General features: G+C 39.6%; 1 protein-coding gene across 2 annotated transcripts in view; it reads left to right on the top strand.

Annotated features, from left to right (window-relative positions):
• The window catches only part of GRAMD4 (GRAM domain containing 4), an 83,729-nt gene that overhangs the window by 44,985 nt on the left and 12,967 nt on the right, over nucleotides 1–25,777 (top strand). For both annotated transcript variants that reach the window (XM_074827718.1, XM_074827717.1), the window contains exons 4-13: nucleotides 6,984–7,104; nucleotides 15,775–15,836; nucleotides 17,492–17,624; nucleotides 18,085–18,110; nucleotides 20,117–20,208; nucleotides 21,781–21,872; nucleotides 22,890–22,938; nucleotides 23,747–23,818; nucleotides 24,728–24,771; nucleotides 24,869–24,978. In XM_074827718.1, the coding sequence (XP_074683819.1) occupies nucleotides 6,984–7,104; nucleotides 15,775–15,836; nucleotides 17,492–17,624; nucleotides 18,085–18,110; nucleotides 20,117–20,208; nucleotides 21,781–21,872; nucleotides 22,890–22,938; nucleotides 23,747–23,818; nucleotides 24,728–24,771; nucleotides 24,869–24,978 (801 nt within the window). The remainder of the gene's footprint in view (nucleotides 1–6,983; nucleotides 7,105–15,774; nucleotides 15,837–17,491; nucleotides 17,625–18,084; nucleotides 18,111–20,116; nucleotides 20,209–21,780; nucleotides 21,873–22,889; nucleotides 22,939–23,746; nucleotides 23,819–24,727; nucleotides 24,772–24,868; nucleotides 24,979–25,777) is intronic.

The raw sequence follows: 25,777 nt of genomic DNA, 5'->3' as shown, positions 1-25,777 counted from the left end.
ACAGGGATTTTTTGCTCACCTGGGAGTCCTCACCACTGAATAAAAAAAGTTGTTGAATGATACAAAAAATAGGACAGAAGTTCACTCCTGTTGTGGGGAATGTCACTACGACACTAACTGCTAAAGGTTAGGGAGGTGAATCAGGGCTCCTAGGTGGCTCTGTTCCTTCTAAGTAGTCAGTGCTGTCACTGGCACCTTCAACTGTGCTCTTAGAAAGAGGAAACTGTAAGTGCAATGTGTTGGGAATAGTTTTTGTGTAATGCTCTCTGTGATGCTGTAACCACTGGCTGCTTGTTCCACTCCTTAGCACCATGCAGCACGCCTGCCAGAGGGAAATCCCTGCACTGCAGGTAGGTGGTGGTTCAGGGGGTACTGCCACTAGTTCCTCTTCTTGTGCCGGTGGAAGAGAACTTCTTCCTGACCATCACCAAATGGGATACTGAGCTCACTAACTCTTCCACTTCGCTTGATGTAGCTGCTAAATGTTTGTATACGACACTTAGGCTCCTCAGTGTTGCTTCACAAAATACCTGTTGCAAGATAAAGAGAAAAAGAAATATTCTCATCTTTGTGCCTGAGTTGTCATAAAGAACCACCTCTGAGTTAGACAAGTCTGAGAGCTTCTGCCTTCAGTTTAACAGGACCTCCCCTTAATCTGCTTTTTTTAAAAAAACTAAATGGTGTAGTATGAAGTCCACATAAAACACAGTTACCAAAACAAATTCTGAAGAAGCACTTAGCAAAAAAGGGATCACTGATGCTGAAACCCATCATGATGCCTTGCCAAGTTCACTTGTGGCTTTTCTGAATTAAAGGGAATAGAAAAATAAAAATCTATGGAAGAAACATAGGCTGGCTTTAGTCTGTTGGTGTAAAAGGGTTGCTGGACATAAAGTCAAAATAATGTGGATTCCTACTTTTCCAGCAAAGAATGTGAGGACAGTGTCCTAAAAAAACCAGCATGAAGAACTCTTGCTTAACATGCGGTCAGTTTACATTGTTGTACTGAATCATCTTGGTAGTAGAATCTGGTATTGTTACAGTAGGAAGGAATTTCTAAAACTGTGATCAGATAACGCCACATTTGGGCTGCATCTCCCACTCTCTTTCTGCTGTTGCTGCTGTCTGTCAGCTGAGATGACTCTCCAGACCAGTCGTTGTCCAGCTCTGGAAGGTCTGTGAAGAACAAGAAAGCTGATACCAGTTTTGGAAGCAACCACCTAACCACACAAGACAAAGGAAGGGTTAGACAGTCAACCTGGAGTTTGGGGCTTGAGAAAAGAGGTCTTTAGGTTCTTCCCAAGTATCTGGCATGTAAAGAAATAGATGTCTCGCAATGTCTGGGATCAAAGGCTAATGTTTTATCTGAAGTCTTCTGGGTAGATTTGTGGTAAGTCTTTGGTACCCTATGTGGTTCTCAGGTCACTGGTGGAAAGGACATAAGTCCTGGGGAAGGTAACAAAGAGTACCCAATTAAGTTGTATCCAGTTATAGCTATGAATTGTGAACTTGTCTACAGAGGAGTGTATGAATTACAAAATAACTGTAAACAGAAAAAAAAACACTTTAGGGATTTCTATTGTGGGTCCTTCCCCTATCACTGCTTGTTGGTCAGACAGTGTTCGTTGTCACAAGGGGCGGAGCCGTTCCATGTCTTTCACAGCACTGCCATTTGCTGCTGGTGTTTTAAGATAAAGACTAAAAGCTCTTCAGTGTCTATGATGATGAAAATAGACATGTTTTCAGACTCCTAACATCTTTTTAGTGATGTCATACAGTTGGTTTAGTTGGGACAAAGTTAAAATACTAGCTTTCTGTAGGAGTTGTGAGTCTGGCAGGGGTGGAAGCTGCCTGCGCTGGAGAAAACTCCCAATGTCTGGCTCCCCCAGTGTGGCTGGCGAGATTCAGTTTGACGGTGTATGGTTGGGATTTAGTGCATTTAGTACCAAGTAAACGACATACTTGAACTCTGGTAATATTCAATGGGTAGGGGGTTTTGCCATAATTAACTTAGATGTAGAAGGGTGATTTCTGTCTTGTTAAGTACTGGTTTTCTCATGTAAATAGGACAGGGTGCATGTACACTTTTTTGCATTTCTAGTTTTTAACTTTATTTGCTTGGATTTAATGCCAAATTGATTTGGTATCTAGAAACAGTGGTCTATAGTCTCTAGCTATAGGTTGTTGGGGGTTTTTTTTGTCACTTTGTCCCAGGGAGGGATTTTGCAGCATACCTGCAGGCCTACGAAGAAATGCTATTATGAAAAACAGCTGCTAGGAGACTCCCTAATCCACCTCCAATCCCTGTGTTAAAGGAAACAACCACCTTACTGCACGTGCAGTATTGAGTTAGAAATCCAACCTGCTGCCATGCCTTCCCAGACTGATGTATCATCCTTCTTTTCTAAATATTACTCATTGTACAGTTTCGCCTGAACTAAATACTTCAGTATTTAAGAGCTTTTTATCAAAACATTTCTTACAAGTTTGTGTATTCTGAGGAGCAAACAGATTATTCAGTTGGTCTAGTGGCTGATGACATATGATCCAATGAAATGCTGGGTAGCTTGTCTTTTAACAATTACATGGTATCAACTAAACTTTTTGCATTGTTAAATCTTTAAATTTCAATGATCAAATCCTTAGAGTGCGGGTGCATCAGTTGTGTTACACCTAATAGAGGATAAAATGCTGTGTTAAATCTGAAATGGATACAGTTTTTTGATAATTTATGAGATGCATTACTGGTGGTGGTCTTTCCTACAGTGTCAACTCTCCTAGGGTTTACAGTGCAGTAGTATGCAAGTTAATGTAGTTGAAACACTAGTGTTGCCTTTTCTCACATTTTTCTCTCATTGGTAAAAGTGCAGTATTATCCACATATTGTCCTGCTTTTCTACACAAGTTGACTTTGTCAGAGAGATTTTAAAGCATTTTTTCAGGGTTACACCTGCTGTCATGACCTAAAGGGTTACCCAGCCTGCAGGTATGTAGAGATTGTGACTGTAGGTTGGTAGGATTCTGTAACATACAAGGACATGGAGGTTTTTTTACTCTAAATTTCTCTACTTTATTACGGATTTTCATGAATACTACAAAAATCAGCACTAGCAACTATGCCTGTGATTGATAAAGTGAATATATATATATGAATGGAAACATATATATGCACATATGTGTGTATATATATAAAAAGCTGTTATAAATTATTGGCAGCAATCAATAGTATGGCAGTAACCAAGTAGGTGTATACTGTTACAGGTTACTAGAAATTTATCACTAGTGAAGTGAACTTAGTAATATAGCAGCAGAAATACTTATGATAGATTGCTTATATGCACATATATATGTTTGTTCACAATAATACCAGTATCAAGCTTATTAGATCTCGGAAAGTGACAAATCATCCCAGAAGGGAACCCAACTATCCCAGAAGTGAGAGGACAAACCAAACCCTCCCTGGCAAGGGTGCAAGATCTCTTAGAAAGTTTCTGTGGAGAGTTCAACCTATTTAGAAAAGTACATGTAGCACAGGAAGTTCTCAGAGAGAGAAGCTTCATTTTGGATAAAAATTAAGTCATTTTTGTATCATAGAGAAATAAGGAGATGTAGGACACCACCACTTCAGCAGCCAATAGATGCTGTTAATTTCTATTTTTCACCTGGAATAGCAATAGATGTTGATGTTTTCTGTTGTCTCAGGCCAATTTTTATTTTTCCAGACTGTTTTCCTGTTCTTGCAGATAGAACAGCCAATGGCAGTTACCAGTTCTTACTTTCTCAGGATGTTTCCCCCTTTTTCCCTGACTGTTTTTCACCTTTTCAGATGATAAGTTGCTGTTACAGTTCCTTGGTTTTGTGCTTATCAATGGTATCTCAGGATGTCTCTGGTTTCTAATTATCAAGCTGTGTACTTCAAAGAGGCATGTTTCTACTTCCCAGGCCTAGTTCCCAGGCTGGCATTTTCTCTGTCAGTATTTCAGCAGACATTTTCTTCTGTAATTTTCCCCTTCTAACCAGGTCACCTTTATGGCTGGTCACATCACCTGCATGTCCAGTTAAGACGTGCACTGAGCCTCTTGTAATATTTTAATGTTTCTTGCCCAGTAGGAGGTACAGAGCTGTGATTGATATGCCTGGGAGGGAGATTATGGAAGCTGGTTAATCTTGGAGCTGAAGCTTGACCTTTTATGTTTTACCCTTTTGTGTGTGTATGGAGGTGGGAGGATGTTTGAATTTTGATGGTCTGAAGGTGAAATCCAAGGAGCACTCTGTTCTCATTGTCAAGGAGGATACTCATCTGTAAAGCTCAGTAGATAGATACCACCGTGAAATGTTCTTATGCGTTCTTCTCAAGGGTCTGTGACCTCTGCTCTTTCTAGTCAACTTCACTTGTTCTACAGGAGGAACCCTCAGGGCTAGAGAAGTGTCCTCTGTAAGTTCAGTTCAGTTTGGCCATATTGTAGATTATTGCAGGGGAGAGAGTGAAGAAGTACTTTTTTTTTCTTTCTTTCTTTTTCTTTTTCCCCCCTTTTTTTTTTTTTTTCCTGTCTCTCTGTGGTTTCTGTTGCTTAGCAAACTTTAGAGTATTTAACTAACCAAACACGGAGGTTTTATACTGCCAGATCACACTCTGCCAAAGGAGCAACAAATACTGCTTTAAAGAGTTGGAGTGGCCAGAGCAGTTGTAGTGGGGTGGATTTGAATTGCAGTCATGTACATGGAAGTTAGGAAATGCCATGGAATGTGAAGCTGTGGCAATCCTTAATGATGAGATGCTGTATTTTTTGGTTTGTTTTATAGGAGTTCTACATCGTTCGTTGTGTACCCTTTAACTCTGCCTCTTTGCATAAAGAAATTCTGCATCTCTGGCACTGCTTGTCCTAGCGGTCAAGTTTCTGGGGTTTTGTTTTTAATAGAACAAGATGTAGTGCAATCTGAACAACTGGAATTAAGGAAGCTGGAAGATCTGAACAGACTTTCAAGGGCATTGAGGTTAATTTACACTACTTGTGGTTTTCTTATGTACACACAATGCATAGTCACTTCCTCTTTAAAAAAAAACAACAGTGCTTAATGGAGAACTTCTTCCCTTTAATGGTATTGAGAAGATAACATCCCTATCAAGCTTTGGAACTCTTTGTGGTATCTTCATGGTATTGCACAAGCTCCAGTGCATTTGGAGTGCAACAGATGTTTCCCCTCAGCTGTGTGCCTGCTCTTGTTCTGGAACAAGGCAAGCCCTTGAAAGTAGGGTTAACTAATCATAAACATAGTTTTCTTTTTGGGTTTAAAATTCCTTGCGGACACATAATTAGGAACAGCTCCATGTATAGGTATGCCCTTACCTCCATATCTTTCCATTTATTTACAGGAGACACAATACCTGCTGCAACAGTGAAAAGTTCCCTACCCTACCCTTGGGAATAAATTTCAGTTTTAGTTGCTGAAGGATAACTTGGTTTCTGTGCTCCAACTCTTCTTTCTAGCGTCACTAACAAAGCAGCGGTGGGAAGATGACAGCACTCCTTTCTGTTTGGTGGAATTCAGCTTGTAGCCTCATGGTGGAAGCCATCATGTGGTCCTCTCGATTCATGTATCTTTTTCCCGTCTCTCCTAATTCTGTGCTCTAAACCTCTTAGTGCTGCAGGAATACAGATAATCTACCACCACCTAACTTGCACAGCAGATAAAATGATCAGAGATACTGCACAAGGCCCTCCTGCAGAGGAGGGAGAGTTTATCAGTTCTTCTGAATATTTGCACTAGGGCTTTAGACCTTCTCAAAACACATACTGATTAGAGTCAGAGAGGCTCAGATATCAAAATTATCTGATTTACAAGGCAGTATGTGAAAAGAAACAGAAGAGGTTGCTGGAGGGTAGAGCATAGTATATGAATCTTGTAAAATGACATAAAGCCCGAACCCCTGTGTCTGTTGATAGTGGAATTAGCAAGTATTTTCTGTTCTGGTTTGCTTTAAGCTTGAAATACACCTGCTGTTCTACTATTTGTTGTTGACATTGAGCTTAAAAACAAGCCCAGAGACCAAAATGTAGAGTCATTTTTTTGTTTAAAAAGGAGAGGGGCAAAAAAAGAGAGAGATTTCCCATCTTCTCTTTGTCATTTCTCTTGTGGGAAAAGTGATCAGTGATAGTGACCCCATTGTATCTCTAGAGTAAGATAAGGTCATGAACAAGGATACTGTCAGTGACAAAAAAGCAAAGCTAATTAGCCACAAAAAAGTCTTATGCATAGTTGATACTAATTTGTCATGAAAAAAATTATGGAAGTGTGTATATGTCTTTGTATAAGTAAATATGTGTGTGTATATATATTTTTATATAAATTATTACATGGAAGTTAGTAGGACACACTCTAACCTCGGAAAAGGGTAAAAATCTGAACTTAGTTTCTTGTCTTATAACCCCTTCTTAAAACTGTAAGATAGCCAGGTCCATAACGGGGCCATCTGACTTACATAAAAATACAGGGGTACCAGAAATTGATGGGTAGAGGGTCATGTAACTTTATGTGAGTATGTGGGGAGTTTTTTCCCTACCCATAGACATAGAGGAGGAAAACATACTTTTTTTTAACCTGTTGTTATGACCACTGGATTTGGCAATAGACAGCCTTTCCTGCTGATTATTTCTTTGAGGAATGAAGGGTATGTGATGTTTTATTTAGATAAAGGTAGCTTGTACCAAGGGCTTATGTTTGATAGATTGCATCTTGAAAAGAAAACTTTAAAGTTGTTTTTCTCCTTGCTTTAACAAGTATAACTAAACATCTTGTATGTGATGCAGCTGTGTGCTTTTTATGAAGTCTTTCTAGCCCTCGATTACTTGTTTTTTTCTGGTAAACATATTTGGTATAGCACAGATAAAAAAACCCCACCTAATCTGTCATAATTAGGTTTTAATTTTCTTGCAGAAATACTTCAGGGTAACTAAATCTTTTTCTTCTCCCTTAATTAACAGAGGAGGAGCTCAGGAAGCTGAGAGAAGAAACAAACGCTGAAACGTTAAGGCAGGAGCTAGAAAAGGAACGGCAGAGGAGATTAGAACTAGAACAAAAAGTCAATGAAGTACTTAAAGCAAGGTAAGAGAAATACCTAAAGCAAGGTAAGAGAAGTATCTTCACTATAAAGCTGAAAGCCACCTTTGATCTCTGACTTTCGCTGAGGAGTTCTGGTGACAGCATCCGTTTCCAGCCTAGACTCTCTTAAAATAAATTATTAGCTCACAGAGAGAAGCTGTCTATATTTTCCCGTAAAAGTACATCTTGTACACACACATACAGCTGAATTACTCGACTTGTACATACTGCACTAGCTACAGAGGTGTCCTGAAGCTTGTCTAGTTGGGATATTCTTCATTTCACCTTCTCTGGTGCCCTCCCTCTGGGATGTCATCTACTTGGAGTTATCAGTGTGCACTGTGTGCTACTGAATGCCAGAGCTTTTGCCATGCCATTGCATATCCTTTGCCTCTTCAAAACCTGTCTCATCTCCAGACCGCCCAGTCCTTGTTACTCCTGTTCTAGTAGCAGCAAAGACATCCCAGTACCACAGCACAACTCTAAATGTGTGAGAGTGACTGGAGTTTGAGCCTTCCTTGCCACTGCAATGATAAATGGAAACACGCCTCCCTATACCCCGAAGCCCTTCTAGCCTTGAGGACACCCACCTTGATGCAAAGCATCACATTTGATGTTCTCTCTCCTTAGTCTGCCTAGCTAGATCTTAAGACCATAGTAGGTGCTTGGTGGCCTTGTTGGTCAAGACCACTTGCGTACATAGCTGCCTGTATTATCTTCCTCAACAGTAGCTAATATTACTTGGATGGGCAGTAGGATCTGTGGTTCACCATCAACTACTGTCATCAGGAGATCACAGAATCACAGAATCATTCAGGTTGGAAAAGACCCTTGGGATCATCAAGTCCAACCATCAGCCCTATGCTACAAAGTTCTCCCCTACACCATATCCCCCAGCATCTCATCTAAACGACCCTTAAACACATCCAGGGATGGTGACTCCATTCCACTGTCTGACCACTCTTTCTGTGTAAATTTTTTTCCTAATGTCCAGTCTGAACCTCCCCTGTTGCAGTTTAAAGCCATTCCCTCTTGTTCTGTCACTAATTACCTGTGAGAAGAGACCAGCACCAACCTCTCTGCAATGTCCTTTCAGGTAGTTGTAGAGAGTGATGAGGTCTCCCCTCAGCCTTCTCTTTCTCAAACTGAACAGTCCCAGCTCCTTCAATCACTCCTCATAGGATTTGTTCTCCAGGCCCTTCACCAGCTTCATTGCCCTCCTCTGCACTCGCTCCAGCACCTCAATATCTCTCTCATATTGAGGTGCCCAAAACTGGGCACAGTACTCCAGGTGTGGCCTCACCAGTGCAGAGTACAGGGGGACTATCACCTCCCTACTTCTGCCGGTCACACTATTTCTAATACAAGCCAGGATGCCGTTGGCTTTCTTGGCCACCTGGGCACAGTGCTGGCTTATGTTCAGCTGCTTGTAATAGATAGTGCAGGCTGAGTTGGTAATCACATAAGCACTTCCAGTTACTTAGAGGTGACAAGCAAAAACAAACGGGCAAAACTTTTTGCTTGAATATGAGGTTTCTTGATGCCATACAAACTCTTCCCAGTCTCCTGCTTCCTTCTGTACTCATCCTGTGTGTAAAAATGCCAGCAGTCGGTGTCTGCTGGTATTCTGTAGCAATGGAAGTAGGAACTGTTTATAGGAAACATGCGAGCCTAGTTGCTTTCTGTGGTCTGTTTACCTCCTATTCCTATGGAATAATAGAATCATTTAGGTTGGAAAAGACGTTTAAGATCATTGAGACCAACCATAAACCTAACACCACCAAGTCCACCACTAAACCATGTCCCTAAGCGTCACTACACGTCTTTTAAATACCTCCAGGGATGGTGACTCAACCATTTCCCTGGGCAGCCTGTTCCAATGTTTGATAACCCTTTAGGTGAAGAAATTTTTCCTAATATCCAATCTAAACCTCCCCTGGAACAACTTCAGGCTGTTTCCTCTCATCCTACCACTTGTTACTTGGGAGAAGAGACCAACACCCACCTTGCTACAGCCTCCTTTCAGGTAGTTGGAGAAAGCGATAAGGTCTCCCTGCAGCCTCCTTTTTTCCAGACTAAACAACCCAGTTTCCTCAGCTGCTCCTCATAAGCATCCACAAACTCTCTATTTAGGAGTATCAAAAGGTACGTTGCTGCCTTTTCACTTCAGTATTTGTTTGCAGACCTGTTATCCATGAATTTATTTAACTCCATCTTGAAAATGCTGATGCTCTCTACCACTGGAAGCTATGGAGGCAATACGATACAGAAGTCCACTCTTGACTCTAAAGAAGTGATTTATTTTCTTTCCTTTTTAACAGATTTCTTAGTGGTTTCAAGAAATGCCCCATAGTTACAGAATTGTGATATTTCACATTCAGCTTATTTGCCACCCTTGATCAGTCCTTTCCTCTCTTACTCTTCTCCTCTCCAGACTGAAGAGTACCAGCTTTTTCAGTGTCTCCTGAAGAGTACTTTGCCATTCTTTAACTGTTTTAAGATGTGGAGACTGAGTTCATGCAGCATTCAGAGTGTGGGTTCGCCAAAGCTTTAGACTGAAGATAAATTAGGCCTTCTCTCTTATCCTCAGTACATGGTACCGTGGTTTTTTTTAGCTGATGTTTTGCACTGAAGGTTTTCCAAAATCATTGGTTCCATGCAAGGTTGGTCTGTGTGCAGTCTTTACGTGAGTTGCCAAGTTGCACACTTAGAAGTGTTTCTGTGGGGTCCTTGTCGAGGAGTCTTGTTCTCAAACCAGCCCTGTGACCATGCACTGGGAAGGTAATCTGGACTGCTCTGATCTGGGTGTTTTTTTGGTGACATTGACAGTTGCTCTTGTAGCTGGGAAGTGGGAGTGCATTTTTATTGCCTATGCTGGTTGGCCTGACTGTATGCATATATAACTACCATTTTTTGTCTAGACTGATGTTGTGTGGTTGAGTGGGCCCCTGGGGACAGTGGAAGAGGACACACTTGGACCCGTCCCTGTGCTGAGAGTATCTGTTAGCTCAGTAACAGCAGTACAAAGTCATGAGTATTGTTTTCTGCTATTGATAGATAAAAATGATACTTCAGGATACCTTCTTGTCTGTGACTTGCCGCCTTGAAGGAGTTGCTTGAGATGCAAATTCCATATGCTTTAGCACTGGAATAGGCCTTTAGGTTTTCTCCTGAGAGCGGGTATGCTTGGGCTCTAGGTCATGCACAGAGAAGAGGGAGAGTGATCCCATCGTTGCTGGGAGTTCTGGAGAAAGATGAGGAGCCATCTTCCTCTGCAGGAAGGTACCCCTCATCCTGCCCTATTTCAGAGTAATGAGGGTGGCCCAGAGTCTGATACGGCTTACTGCAGCTTGTGAGTACATGTGTTTTGCAGAGAAAAGATTTTGAAGGTCTTTGTTTATCAATATTAGTGTCAACATCTGTGCCTTCTTGGATTGTGGACAACAGCAAATCTTTAGCAGTCATGCCACTGCTAAATTAAGGTAGGATCACTTGTCCACCTAAACGCTGTATTCCCATTTTGATGTGCTAAGGATTACACTAGCCCTGTTAGCTTGGGTATTGCACTTGGGGATTACATTAAACCAGTTATCGCCTTTATCTTTTTCTAACTAGTCTTAACTAGTATTTCAGTCTTTTTGGGACAGGCAGGTATATGTAAGATGACAACAAAATAAGACTGAAAAATTTCCAATTTCTACTCAGAAGAAGAAAAATCTGATTGCCTACAGTTTTTCCTTAAGTTGTGCTCCATTGTGTGAAATTCTTCACTGCTTTTTATCTTTTTGCACTTCACTGTAGATATTTTAAAATACTTTTATTAGGACTGCAGACAAAGTGTTGGCTGACACAATCAAATACATATAGGACAAATTTACGCCTGATGGAAACTTAACTTTATTAAGCAAAGTAACTGCAGAAGGTCATCTCTGCTTATATCAGCAAAACTAAATATGCCCTGCTTCTCGGTTAGGTAATTTTTCTTGCACTCTTTAAACAGGTGTGCATATAAATACGTTTGCATGTACTCTTCTTTTTGCTTACAGAACTGAACTACTAATGAAAACCAAACCATGCTGTGGTGTAATAAGGAAGAAATTCTTTCAATAGTTGCAGTATTCAAAAGTATTTGTGAAGTCAATCAATGCATGTAGTTATATAAATACATACTGCAAAGTGCTCAGCAAGGAGAAAACAATGAGCTAACAATCTAGATTTTTTTTTTTGTGAAGAACATGGGCTTGTGTCATTGAGTTGTGCACAGGGAGAGTGGAAAGAAGAGGATTTTTAGTGCTTTTGTTTGTCGTGGTGTTCGTTGTTGGTATGTCTGAGTATTCAGAAACATCGTGGCCTCAGCTGAGGTTTTCCACAGACACACTTCGGGACATCCCAGCGTTTGGCACGACAGCTGAAGCTTATGACATTTTGCTAGTGAAACAATGCATAAATAATTTGGAATAGTCTGTGTGAGTAATGCTTGCTTAGTGTAAATTGTGGGCTGTTGCTGCCTTATTTTACAAATTGTGAGCTAGCTCCATGAGACACAAAAAAAAAAACCTAACAAAAAAAGTTTTTCAACACCACCTACCAGCAAGCTGTGACTTACACAAACCTTTTTATTAGTATCATTGTGAACTGTTTTTAAGAGGAGCAAATAGACAATGCTTCTGCATAAGCCACTGTTCCTTCTGTGCCATTTATCTTGGTTAACTTTCCCTGGCCTCTTGTTAAATTACATTCTGTTCCACATGGGTGATGTTTTGAGCATGTCTGACTGTGTCTGTTGAGAAGGTGCCTCTGCTTCCAGAGAAGATTGCTCTGGAGGCTGGAAACATTCCCTCCTGGAGGGATCCCTGTCAGGCTAGGACTCTGCACGGGTAGGAGGAACCTGAGACTTGGGTCAAAAGCTCCTTGCCCGGCTGCCATGCTGCACTGGGCTTGCTGACATACATACATGATGACTGACATACCCAGTTGGATGAACTTCGTGTATGTCTTTATTTTTAACTTAATAGATTTGGTGACAGGCTGCTTGTAAAGTAGCTTCTGTCAAGAGTTTAATATTTTTTTCTGCCCATGAACATTTAGATCTTGTATAACTTTGGGTTGATGGCATTTCTTCAGAAATCTTTTGTTTCAGAAACTACAAATTAGGACACTAGCCATGTAAAATGTAGATGAGAAGGGCAAAGGCTTCTGAAGTGTTTGATACATTTTAATGGGAAGGAAATGCAAAACATACGAAAATGGTTTAAGTCAGTTTTGTGACAGCTCCTCAGGTTAAGAAGCCATGCATACCTGAATGATACGTCTTTAAACTAGGCTGTGAAAATACCTTGTTTATGCTTATTTTTGCATTTCTGAGGTTGGAAGGTGTTTTTGATGGAAGTGCACATGCGTTCTTGTTGCTTTGAGCAGTAAGAAAGACCTAACAGCCTTGACTGGCTTCCACAACAGCTGTCGAAAGAATGGTGATGGGTTGCTTGTGAACTTGGAGTTAGCCTGTAGGAAAATTGCTTTTAATATGTCTGAGAACATCCTGGCAGCAACTAGACCTGTTGTGTGCAGCAAGTCTGGTCTTCACGCAGTTGTTGGGGGCAGTCTGTTGGTTCACATACACCTCAACTTGCAACTGTATTCAAGGCCTAATATGCAAAACCCAAAAATGTTTATTTAAGATAAATGGCTTTCAGTGTGAAGGCTCCCTTAACTTGTGTCATACTTGCAGCTACAAAAATAACGCTTTGGTGCAATTCTGTGGGGCAGCATTGAGGGGATGCTGCATCAGTGTGTGCTGGTCATGAACAGCTCTAACATTCATGCTTCCTTGACTTTAGTTTAAAAAAAAAGGAAGAAAAAAAAAAGGCACATTTGTGTTTGTCTTCTTCATTGGCTGAGGTTGCTTTTATCTGTTTTAATCAGCCTGTGCTTTTAAATGGGTGCAATCTCTAGTTGCATAAACACATCCTAGCCTCAAGTTGGGGATCTGTTGGAGTTACCAATCGACACTTTTTCTGGGTGGAAAGCGTGGTCCCAGAGGAATTCGCGCAGCTTGTTTTCTTTGGTGCAGGTTGCAGTTAGGAAGCCCGCATAGGAACACAACCTTTTGCATAGTTCTAGGGTCCATTTATGTTTTCAAGCCTTTTAACTGACCTCTGGCCTGAAGCGTGGTTTAGAAACTGTAGGAAAGATAATTCCTCCCCTGTGTCAGTGGTCTTGATGTACTGGCTGGTTCAACACGACCTGGTTTTGGGACTGAGCTTCCCAGCGGGTGTGCGAGCCTAAACAATGAATTTTGATCTTCCTGGCCCAAATCTGTCTGAAGTGGCTAATTATAACCTGATTCACAGGTGCAATAATGAGCTGTCATTAACCTGATGATTTGTAAAGGTCAGGTTCTTCACAGGAAAGGAGTAACAGGCAGATGGCAAGTAAGACATTGCCAAAAAAATGTAACAAAAAAGCAACAAGAAGGGCCAAAGCCAAACCATCATGTGCTCCTGATGGAGCCCACTGAGGCTGCTATCCAGAACTGCTTCTTGATGAAATTTTTTTGATGTTTTCCCCAAGAAACGTATGTAGTAATGATGCTGTGCTGCTTCTGAAAATATATTCCAGCATGTGAAAGGAAGATCCTGCCTGAAAACTCAGATGGCTGGTGGTGGTGGGATCCCATCTTGGCTCTGTCACTGGAGCTGTTCAGGTGTGACACTCCCCCAGTGCCTTCACACGACTGGAGTGGATTGAGTAACTGGCTCCTGCCAGTGTGAACCTGCTTGTGAATGACTACCTCATTTCTACTTAAATGTGTCTTCGGCTTCAGTGAGACATGGTGGCAGTGACAGATTGCAGATGAAAATGCTCACCTGTGTGGTGAGCCATCTGATGTGCTGATAGAAGAAAAAAAAGACACTGCTGTGTAATAGTTCATGCAAATTTGATCACGTTAATTGCGGTCTTAGAGAGACAGAGCTAGAAATGGAGGAGATGCAAGGGTGTGGGGGAAAGAGCAAGGAAAGGAAGAGTTTTTAAGTGAGGAACCCATGGTTTGTGTAGAAACTGTGGAAAAAGGGCACAGAAACCAAAGTTCAGTTTAGCTAGAAAAAATAAACTGGTGGAAATATCAGGTGACTTTTGAAAGAAGAGTTGTTGCAAATACAGAAGCCATGTAGAAAAGTCCTGAAGAGGTGTGAAAGCAAGTGGCTTTGAAAGCAGAAACAATTGAATTCAGCTTTTCCACACTGATAGATGTCCAGTTATAATTTATAAATCAGTAAATTATTTCTAAATGTTCCTTTTAGAACTGAACAAGGATGTGGAAAGCTCATTAAAAGTGGGGAGTGCTTAGGAAGGAAAGAAGGTAATTAGTTCTGTAGTTTCTCCATCATACTCGTTGATGTATGCTGATATTGAGACAGCACACATTAGTAATGGCCTTTTCCATGTGCAGACAGTAAAGTGAGATCTTTCCCTAATGTTCTTTCTAGAGGAACAGCAGGAGACAGAACTATATACCTGTCTGTACTGCTGCAATCTGCTGGGATCCCTCTTCTCTCTCCCATTTGCTGACCAGCATCCCACTTTGTTCCCTTCCTGAGGACCAAAAGATGAAGGGAACATTTGAAAGTACCTGTATTGTCTGATAAATGAGTGCTAATAAAATTGCACGACCAACGTGTTTTTGTTTCAAACAGTAATCTTTTCAATCATACAACTCCTTGTTAAGTAAAGCTTGCTGCGGCTGGTGTTATGTTGTCAAAGCTGCTTCTTTGTTAATAAATCTTTCTGTAGGATATCTGCATGGATAGCTGAAGACTTTTTGGACTGAAGCCTGAAGTATTCTCAAGACAGGTTGGCAGTTGGAGGCTGTGGATAGTGCAAATGTAATTTAAAGCCTTGCACATGTGCAGAATGGCAAAAGCATTTGTGTTTTCTAAAATCTGTTCATTTTTAATGGATGATATTATTCTTGACTCATTTTGAAAGATGAGACCAATGATGCCTGCTACTTGCCATATATTTTTAGACCATTTTTAGAACATTTGTCTCAGCTTTTCAGACCATTATTTAAATTTTGCAAGTTTTTAAAAAGATATTTTTAAAATTCGTTGGTATCTGTGTGTTTCAAGAGCTTGCCAACATAACATTTTACATAATTCTTGACACCCGTTGCTCTCATTGTGAAGATGAGTGGTGTTTGGCTGTAGTAACAATGACAGAAGTCAAGGTTCGTACATTAAACTGTGGTTTTGTTCTGGTATTGTGGTTATCAACTTGCGATATGGAATCCTTTTTCATTTATTACTGTGGGAATAGTCAGGGCTCTGAAGAGTTTTCCTGGTAGGCATTGTGATGAATATAAAACAAAAAGGCATAAATAAAGCAACAAATCTGATACTAAATTATTTAGTAGTTGTAAGATGAAACTGAGCTGTCAGTAACAGGAAATGGCTAAACCACACCTCTCCTTCCAGTGGGTGGTATTTCCCTGGATCCTAAGTGCAATGTGCAATGAATATTTTGAATCTTGCAAAAGGGTGTAAGTTTGTTTTTCCCTTGTCATCTTGTATTATCTCAGCTATGGAAACTGTGCAGGTTCCAGTGCTCCCTTTAACAAAAAGGGAAAAAATTAATCATCTGTAGCATTTCACACTGTTTTGGTTTTCTTTGTAGGACGGAAGAGGTGCCTGCAGCTCAGCAACCTGCAAAGCCACAGATGCAAGCCAATGGAACAGGTAATCTTGGTCAGATCTCTACCAGCAGTTTGATTCAGTTGGATTTTTTTTCACCCCTTTCTTTTGATCCTTAGAAGATCAAACCTTGCTGGATCCTTAAGCAGGCTTCTGAAGAAGCCCAATATGAAAGACTATTTGAGCAGTTTCTTACCTCTCTGTACATGATTCTGCATTTACTTTTTATAGTTGACTTTGCACACCTGAGCAAGGAATTTATTGTGTGTTGTAAAGCTTTTAGGAATGTAATGAAACCTGTTGACTGACTTCATCATTCTTGGGTGCCTTGCTGATCCTTGACTTACCAGAAAACTGATATAATACGTAGAAAAGATGTTCTATTTTGTTGTTAACTGCAAAAGCTCTTTTATGCCATTAACCGTATTACTTCTTCCTTTTTCTAAAAGAAAAGACATCATGGAGAAGGAATGAGCTTAAGACTTACTCATTTTTTTGGACACCTAAACTGTTGTCTGCATTTCTTAAGCTTTCTTCCCCACACCTCTTGTTTGAGACTTAGGCTTTTAAATCTATAGATAAAATTTGAAGTTGCTCCTCCTGTACTCCTGTGATGTCAATACTTTCTGTTACGTGAACTACAACATTTCCAAAGAATAATCTGTCTGTTCCTTCTAGACAGTGATTTTCTGAGTCAGGTAAAGCAAAAGGTGATTATTTTGTTCTCACTTGTGCTACCTAAAGGCTTTTACTCTTATATTATTTCCATATACCTATATATTTATGTTACATTTTTCCACTGCAGCTGACATACAGAAAGTGTGCATTGCTTCATTCCTTTGCCATATAAGACTTTCCAGGCAGTATTATGACTATATATTCCATATATAGAAATTGGCATATACAGCATAATTTCTGTAGCCTGGCTTTAGAAAAAAGAAGGTGCACATTCTTTATTGTGTATATATATACACACATTTATATATATATGCACACACACTCACAATCTTTATGGCCTATAGATGGCTGGTAAGTGGTAGTAAAAATGTCTCTTGCAGGATCTTTCCCAACATTGGACACTTTTAAGATTCAGCTAGACAGGGTACTGGACTATCTTGTCCAGACCATACTTTTACCAAGAAACGTTGTACTAGATGATCCTTAAGGTCCCTTCCAACCTGGTATTCTATGATTCTATGATCTTCCTTAAGTTTCCACCTCCCTCCGCTGTCAAATTTGTATGCTGCAAGGTGGTTGTCCTGCTCTCGCTCAGGAGTATTTTGCTTTGCACTTACTTTTCTCAAGGTTGACCCTTCAGCACAGTAGGAGCACTGAGATTTATGTCAGTCTTTTGTTTACAGGAACCTCTTAATCAGAAAATGTTTTTACAGTGTTTACTAAAAATTCCTGTTTGTTAGGATGCTTAAGTCATCTCTGTACTTCTGGTAATAAGGTCCTCCCATGTACCATACTTAGAGCAAAGCATGAGTCACCTTTATTCTTATTTTACCAGCTTAGTGCAGTCAGGGTTTCTGTGCAATGACAGAAGTAAATTTTATAATGAGTTTCCACAAAGAGTGTTGGTGAAGGAGAGGAAAGCTGGACAAAGTCTGCTTCCCAATGAAGCGTGGTGTGTGGGAACAGGGGCAGGCTTTGTGTGAAGATGTATTATCCTGATACTTAGTGTTTCTTTTTTATAGATAAGCGTAGTCACACAGTCTGCTCAAGACTTCAGAAGTGGTTTTGTGACAAATTTGGGGAGTATGTTGAGGACTTCAGATTTCAGCCAGAAGAGAATACAGTGGAAACAGAAGAGCCACTTAGTGCTAGAAGGTAAATCTCTAACGAGATTGTGAGAAATTGTTGGCTTCTTTACAAGTTGCTTTTTTTATCTTTTTACAACTTTTTACATGGCTTGAGCAAGTGTTTGCATAACAAGTAATAAAAGTGAAACCATCTCAGAAGGTTTGTGAATGCTTTGGCCAAAACTTGAAATTTGAAGTTTTATGTGGTGTCTGAGGTAGAATAAGAGTTATATTATTTACAAGGTTCCATCATATGCCTCTTGAAAACTGTGGACAATCTTATGCTGGAGAGCTTTTACATCTCAATTTTTAGTCTGATGCAAGGTAGGCTGTATTAGTTACTAGAAACACATTTCATAATAGGCAAAGGTGAAGCTTTGTGCATAAACATCTAGTTTATAACTGTGAGCAGTATTTTAGGGACCAGATGTACACAACTGCGCACTACTTGCCTATTTAACAAGTTGGTTTTATCCATTATTTTTCAGGTTGACTGAAAATATGAGAAGATTAAGTAAGTACTTAGCAGTATTTTATCTTCTGGAAGTAAAAATAGTTCTTAGCAACCCTGTTGGGAGGAGTGCTGCATCTTAAAATACAGTGTTTTGAAAAACTTCTGCCAATTCATAAGCAGAAATGATTCTGAAATCCTGAATTAGTGTTTGGAGTGCAAAGTAACTTAGAGGAGCTGTGGTAGAATCTTGAATTATATAGGGTATCTCTGAACTAAAAGTGTAATGTTAATTAAAATGTGTAAACATGTAATGAATGAGGACAGGATATTTGTTCAATGGCAAAAGTAACAGTGTTCATACGCTTACGTCTGAGCTGCTTGTAATTTGCTTGCTAGTCTGTTAGCATATGCTTTCAAAGAAGGAGAGGTTGGATGATGCATACCCTGAGTGTGTCTTGCATTTCTTTCTCCTGGATAGCTGATAAACTATTTTGGAAGGTGGAGGATACAAGATGGTGGGTTAAACAAAGTAGTCAAGCTGTCCAAAAGTTCTGTGCAGCAAAGAATTGCTAATTGGGGAAAAAAAAAGGCTGATTTGTGCTCCAAATTGTTAAATTATTGTAGGGGGGAAGGTGAAGTTGAAATAAGGGTCTGTAATCTCCATGTAAGGTCAGTTTTGTTCTCCTTGTTCTAATACTGGTATTCATTCTAGTTTCATTTGAGAGAAGACTTATGACCTGTTCTCCATGGTGGATGTGCATTGCCTTCAGAATAGGTTTAAAAAAAGCGGTATTAAGCTTAAGCTTTGAGTGTTTTTTAATTTCCACTTGGTGAGCCACAAAATCTAGATCCCTGTTGTCCAGGGGTGCCTGACAACCACCCAGAACTCTCAGGACCCCTGTTGTCATCAGTGGTTTCCAGGTGTTGACCTTCCTAGTAGGTTTGCTGTAGGATGGTGGAGTAGTGCCCAAATCTGTGACCTCCTCCAGTGCCTCAGGCATGCCCTTCCACTTAGTTCATCCACTGCTTTGGTTGTGCTGCTGCTGATGCTCAAGGAAAATCTAGACCTAGTTGTTTAATTACTTCCCATAGGGAATGTATCAAGAATAGCTGAATTTCAAGCCAAACAAACTAGGACAGCAAGTCGCAGGCTCTCTTGAGGAAAGTCTTTGAAAACTGTGAGCTATACTGCAAATGAGAATGGGTCCTTCTGGGGTCCCCTGTGCAAGAGGAGACATCACTCTTCTTGGCAGGGAAGGCAAAACCCATGTGTTCCAACAGAGAGAGCAAAGGTCATCTTGCAGCAGTCCTCTCCTGTGTTCTTGTGTCCCCCAGCTAGTTTGCCCAAGTGGTAAAAGAGCTTAGAGGAGTAGGAAGAGTAAAGGACAAGTCTTTTTCAGGGAGCTGAGGAATTGCTCCTCTTGCTGTCACTCGCTGGCTCTGGGCATCTGAGCATGGGCATGACACCTCTCCCAGCACAGGTTTGTCTCCCATGCAGTGACTGCAAGAGCAAAGGACTGCAGTGGTGGGAGACAAAGTTCTTCAGGCAGCAAGGTCCTGTGTCTCTTGGCTAGGAATAGGAAGCAGCAAAGTGCTACAAATGGATAGACTCCTGCAGAAATGTGGCCAAGAGAGATCTAACCTTGTTTTAAACTAGCTTGGCCAGGTAGCTGCAAGTTGTTCCTCAGTGGCTTGGAGTCCAGTCAGGCTAATTTATCTTGCTTTACAGGGATGAGCTGACCTGTGCGAGGTCTTCGGGGTATTATGAACAGGGCTCAGAACAAACTGCTATCACCATCCAGGGTAACCTTATAGAAGGTGTTGATGGTTTTTGTCTATATTTCAGACATAACCTTTGTCTTGAATAGCAGTTTTTGTCAATGCATTACTTGGCTAGTTGTTCAGTTACATTGATGGGTTTCATTTTTCTTAATCTGGATAAGCCTTTTTATCTTTACATGTCTTGAATATTCCTATTAATTTTCTAATTTGTTTGTTTGTCATTTGCAAGTGGTTTAACTGCCAGCTAATTCTAACAGTTGTGTTTTTTCTCTGCTTCTGTTTAGAGAGAGGTGCCAAACCTGTTACTAATTTTGTGAAGAATCTTTCTGCCTTATCAGACTGGTATTCTATCTACACTTCTGCTATTGCCTTTATTGTAAGTTATTCTATTCCTCCAGAAGTAGTAAGAACTTCTAAAATGTATTGTTTACTGAAATTCATTGAAATTGCCATATCTGAGTAGGGCTTATGCTGCAGTTTAAGTCAAATCAAATAATGTCATTTCATTTAACACAAAATACCAGTAGTTGTCACTTCAGTTATATTTGAAAGCCACTTGAAATGTGTATTCTGGGTTTATTGTAGCATAGTTTTGTAACTGTTAAAATAACTTGTAACAATCTAGGCATTGTTCTCTCATTCCTTGTTTCCTGTCTCCCAGTCCTGTAATTTGATGGTTACTTCAGCCTCTGCAAAATCTCTTGTTGTCTACGGCTGAAATGCTGATAGCAGCTGTGTTTGATAAGAAGCTATCGTTTACTGTCAGTGCTCTTTACCATTCGTTAGGATCATACTTACTGATGAGAGACAAAACACCTTGATTTGAGTATAATTTAATGCGTAAACATCAGGTCTGTGAGCTAAATTCAAGCATTCCCATACTATGGGAAGAGGCTTGCATGCCACAAAGTGACATAACTATTTAGCGAAGTTTTGATTTGTTTTCCTTCTAATTGTTAATTAAATGATCTAAATTCTTTTGGTTATCTATAGTTATCTATATATTATCTACAGTTGTAGCTGAATGAACCTGTTTGATGAAAATGTCGCACACCTTTTCATTAAATGATCCCTCCCTGTAAGTTATAGAGCCTCATTTAATGCTGTTTTGCATGGCACAGCTGAAGGAGTGTTGAGGAGGGGACTTCCCCTTCCCAGTGCCCCGTGTCTGTCCCTTCTCCTAATCTGATTTGTCTCTCACCTCTCCTGACAAACCCATTCTTCAGATAAAAGCTGAGAGAAGGAATTTCAGCTGTTTTTCAGAAACCTCTGGGACCTCGGAGCTGGAGCAAGGCTTCATTTTGCGGTTATTAGTAAAAAGCCTAATGTGTCTTGGCATGGAGGCAGTAGTCTCTGTATTTTCAGAAACTGGGAAGGGGACAGAATACCTTTTGAAGCACTTTGTGTCTGTATTTGTTAGGTAAAATAAGACCTGTTTTCCTACAGTCTTTTTAAGCTTGGTAAAAATTTGGGATTTAGTTGACCTGAAATAACACAGCGAGAGTTTATCCCGTTGATCTGTAAGGGGCTAATTGTTATAACTCTTCTATTATACCATTGCCTCAACTGATCTAGGTGAGGTCAGAACATATCATGGTCAGTTAGCAGATTCATAGACTTTAACGTTTACTATTTTTTTCTATACCTTCATGTAATCGCAGTGTTGGAAATATTCATTCTCTCAAGCAACTGAGCACTATTTAAGTGTCATCTCTGGAGTTTTAGTTCAGTCTTATAGTTTTGACTTTACATACATGAATGCAATGCTATTGTCTGTCATGGGATGGCTAAAATTTATTAACTTTTGTGATCTGAGTTGTGTGATTCTGAACCCAACAGTACAATGAGAAATAGTGTTTCATACAACTCACTGTACCCCAGTTTGTAATCCACATCTCTCTTTTTTCTTTTTTTTTTCTTTTTTTTTTTTTTTCTTCTTAATCTGCAGATTTACATGAATGCTGTATGGCATGGCTGGGCCATTCCTATGTTCTTATTTTTAGCAATTTTGAGGTTGTCCCTAAATTACCTCATAGCCAGGTATTTGCTTAAATACTAGATTATTCTCTTGTAATGCTTTGTTTGAAAGATGTTTTATTATTCTTGCACTGAGTCGTAAACTGTTACCTTTTCTAACATTGTGAGTTAAGTTTAACAAAATAAAATTCAAACTCTTATTAATTTCGTTGCTCAGTTTCTATAATTTTTTACTATTCTAAGGAATTATCTTCATTTCCTGTGACTTGGATCATCATAAATAATGCTGTACATTCTCAGACAAATTCCTCAACACTTTAAAATTCAAAAATAAAAATGTTTTGCAGTAGTCAGGGTAGTTGGAAAACATCACCTTAAATATTAAAGCCTGCTCCTTTTCCCTGGAGACTAATTTTCACCTAGGTCTAAAATTGCAGTTTTGCCTTTTTCAGTGGCCCTTGACATACTTTATCTAAAGTATCTTCCATTTGTATATTTGGTTTCTATTAAAAATTAAGTCTTTTTTTAATAAAAAAAATTACTTTTTCTCTACTGAGAGGCTCTTTTAAAAATGCTGGTTTAGGCTGATAGTGTTTTCCCCCTTAAAATGGTGAAAATGATGGGGAGGATCTTAATGTGCATATTTTAAAATACATTTCTGATTTCTTAATACATACTTACTGTCTGGCACTCTATTTGAAAATTACCAGTAGCAAATAAGCTCCAGAGTAAGTTGATATAATTGTGTTCACATAAAAAAACAAGAAAAAATATTCCTAATTATTGACTCTGTGCACACAATTCCCTTTTGTTGTAAAACCTGCAAGCAGTGATTCTGTGTAGTATCTAACTAGCTAATATAATTTTTTTAAAATGTATATACCTTTAAAGCTGTCTGTGGTTGGCCACTTGTGTTTACTTGGGTTCTTTGTTGATTTGGGGATTTTATTTTATTTTATTTTATTTTTTAACCCATAAGTGCTTTTTGCAGAAAACTACTTTTCAACCTCATAAAAATAATCCATGTTGGCAGGTGGAGAAGAAGTACTTGCTCTCTTTAACTATTTCCATAACTTCTAGGGGTTGGAGAATACAGTGGAGCATTGTGCCTGAAGTTTCTGAACCCATGGTAGGCCTTCGATTGGTTTGACCTGTACACCTATGTTAAAAGTTGCACCTTCAAAACTTTCCTCTGTTTATGTGGGTAGCTGTAAAAGGAAGGAAGAGTGAGGTGCAAATAAAGACATTACAGCTTTTTTTCTTTCTCTTTAAGTTTAGAAATCTTCACTAACAGCACTAGGTTTGGGTGTTTCACCATAAAATATCCCAAACTTGAATGACATTTCTGGAATAAATGTTAATAAGCCAGCTTGGCACATTAGATCTTGTGGGATCTTCAAGAAGCCTTGCATTCTGTTTTCTCTGTAAGATTTTTGAAATAAATATTTGCATATCCTGCTTTAAGCAGGAAGTATTGTAAGTATTAATATAAGATGGAGTTCTTTGAATTTCAAACCTTTTACTAAGCCTAGTGAGGCCTTGCTTCCAGGATAATTTTTAAATAAAGTTATAGATGTACAGTTTAAAAAAAAAAAAAAAAAGACATTTCTGTATTTCTGTGCTAGACCAGAAGTAGGTCATAGACTGAAAGCCATTGCAACTGTGCTGCTCCAAAGACTTACTGTGTCTTTCACAGCCTCATATGACTATGTTTGCATATACCATGGAGGAAAAACAGCGGTAACTAAAGATAACCAGCAATGAAAGACACAAACAGTAGATCTGAAACAAGGGAGGAACTTGGCAAATTTGCAGACTGTTTAAAGTGAGAGGACTATTGCCAAGAATGCTGAAGGGTCATGATGTTATGAGGAATTTTGTAAAATACCAGTTTTAGCTGAACTGAAAATTAATGGATTGTCTCTTTCTTGCCCAAGGAACCCCCAAAAGAGGACCTGACGGTGTCTGAAAAGTTTCAGCTTGTACTAGACGTGGCTCAGAAGGCGCAGGTACCGTGCTGCTCTGAGACCTTTCTGGCTGCTTCCTTAGAACAAGTTGGTTCATAATCCCGGTGGTCAAAGTATTTTGTTATACAGCATCTGAAAGCAAATGTTTAAACAAGCCATACTTTCCTTGCATAGGGTTCTTTATTTACAAGCAATAGAGATCTCAACAAGATGCCTGGAGCTTCTGGAATGTATGATGCTTCAGAGAACTGGTCAAGGTTCTTCAGTCATGGCTCTGAGTGAGGTCTGAAGGGGAACAGAAGCAGCTTTTGACAGTTTTTCCCCTCATGTGTGCAAATGAGCTTCTGATAGTGTAGAATCTTACCAACATGCTGTAGTATGGGTCCATATCCCAAACCTGCTAGTCACAAAACTGATGTAAGAGACCCTGTTCCTTCAACTGTCTCTTTAGCTGTGTTAATTCAACAGTTTGCACAGCATCTCCGATATAGTCTGTTTTAAACACTACCACCCCCGACAGCCCTGAAATCTGCTGTTTGTGTGGGAGAGGGTGAGAAAAGGTTTTCTCCCAACTCCGTCAGTGTGAGCTACCTTAGCAGCTGAGTGACTCCATCCTCCCATTGAACTGCAGCCTTGTGCTGTGTCTAACGATGTGTCACTGCTGAAGGTAGCATACCTTTCTCTTGCACTCGTCTCCTTCCTTCTGGTGGTGGTGGTGAAGCATACGTTTATATGAACACCTTTGGAAATTTATTGAGAAGATGAAGTTTACTTCTGTTCTGTATATACTCAATTGTGAAGTACATAAATGGCTAAAAATGAGTTAAAAAAATCATTTCTGGGAAGTGCTTATTACCAACAGAGTAAGATAACTCTGCTGGTTTCTATTATGTGGACCAAAAAACCAAAATAATGCAGGACTTCATTTTAATTTTCTTGCTTCTTATGCAGAACCTTTTTGGCAAGATGGCAGATATACTGGAAAAAATTAAAAAGTAAGTTATCTGATGTGAGTCTTTTTCCTCTAAAACGTAGACTTGACCAATGTCTGGAACACTAGTAATAAAATTTTGTTTATTTTTTTGTTTTCAGCTTGTTCATGTGGGTCCAGCCAGAAATAACACAGAAGCTCTACATTACACTATGGGCAGCTTTTATTGCATCCTGCTTTTTGCCCTACAGGATTATTGGGCTTGCAATGGGTAAATGCAATAAATAATTGACCTGTTACAGTCTAGACTTAATGTGTTAAAACTGAATGTGATCTAAGAGGGAGAATTTTAGAGTTTGAGAAAGAAAACCCTGCATTAATAAATAATGCAGTGTTTTAAAGTATTTTCATTGTGCTTGGCATTGTTTGTCATGTGCATTTCAAAAACCATCTCTGGATAGATAATATAGTAGAAAAATACTGGATAATGCATTCGCTCCTTGAAGAGGGGAAGTTTATAATGAGCTGTTAGCAGAGTTGATTAGACTGTCAGCTATAAGGTTTCCAGAAATTCCTGTATTGTGGGTGTTTTTCCACTCATACATCCTTGCAGATTAAATATGTGTGGCCACATGGAAGGCACAAAGATGACAGGGTTGGAAAAAAAATAAAGGGCTAATGGGACTACTTGTAAAACTTGGAGGATACGCTGGACAAAATGAACAGATTACTGTGGGTGAAGTTGCTGATCTTAAACTGTCAACTGGAAATTGGGAAAAGAGGGTTTTCACTACAGCATGAGACTGTCTTTTCTCTATATGAAGCCACATCCTAAGGACCCAGAATTCTCATTTTTTTTCATTAAAGTAATGACATGATCAAATGAGCATTACTTCTAGTGGCACTGAACTTCAAACTGTGTTACCTTGAACATAAACATAGGTTTGCTTGACGGGGCAATTCAATTAGATGTGTGAGGAATTATTTTTTACTCCGACTCTTAGAGATCTGTTTTGAGAGAGTATTTCAAGCCCTTTTTAATCTGGCAGAATGCAAGGAAATAGATAAGA

This window comes from Strix aluco, chromosome 5 (genome assembly GCF_031877795.1).
Source record: "Strix aluco isolate bStrAlu1 chromosome 5, bStrAlu1.hap1, whole genome shotgun sequence".
NCBI classification, from domain to species: Eukaryota; Metazoa; Chordata; class Aves; order Strigiformes; family Strigidae; genus Strix; species Strix aluco.
Note: the sequence above shows the minus strand (reverse complement) of the source record. Positions and strands in the feature narration are given on the sequence as shown.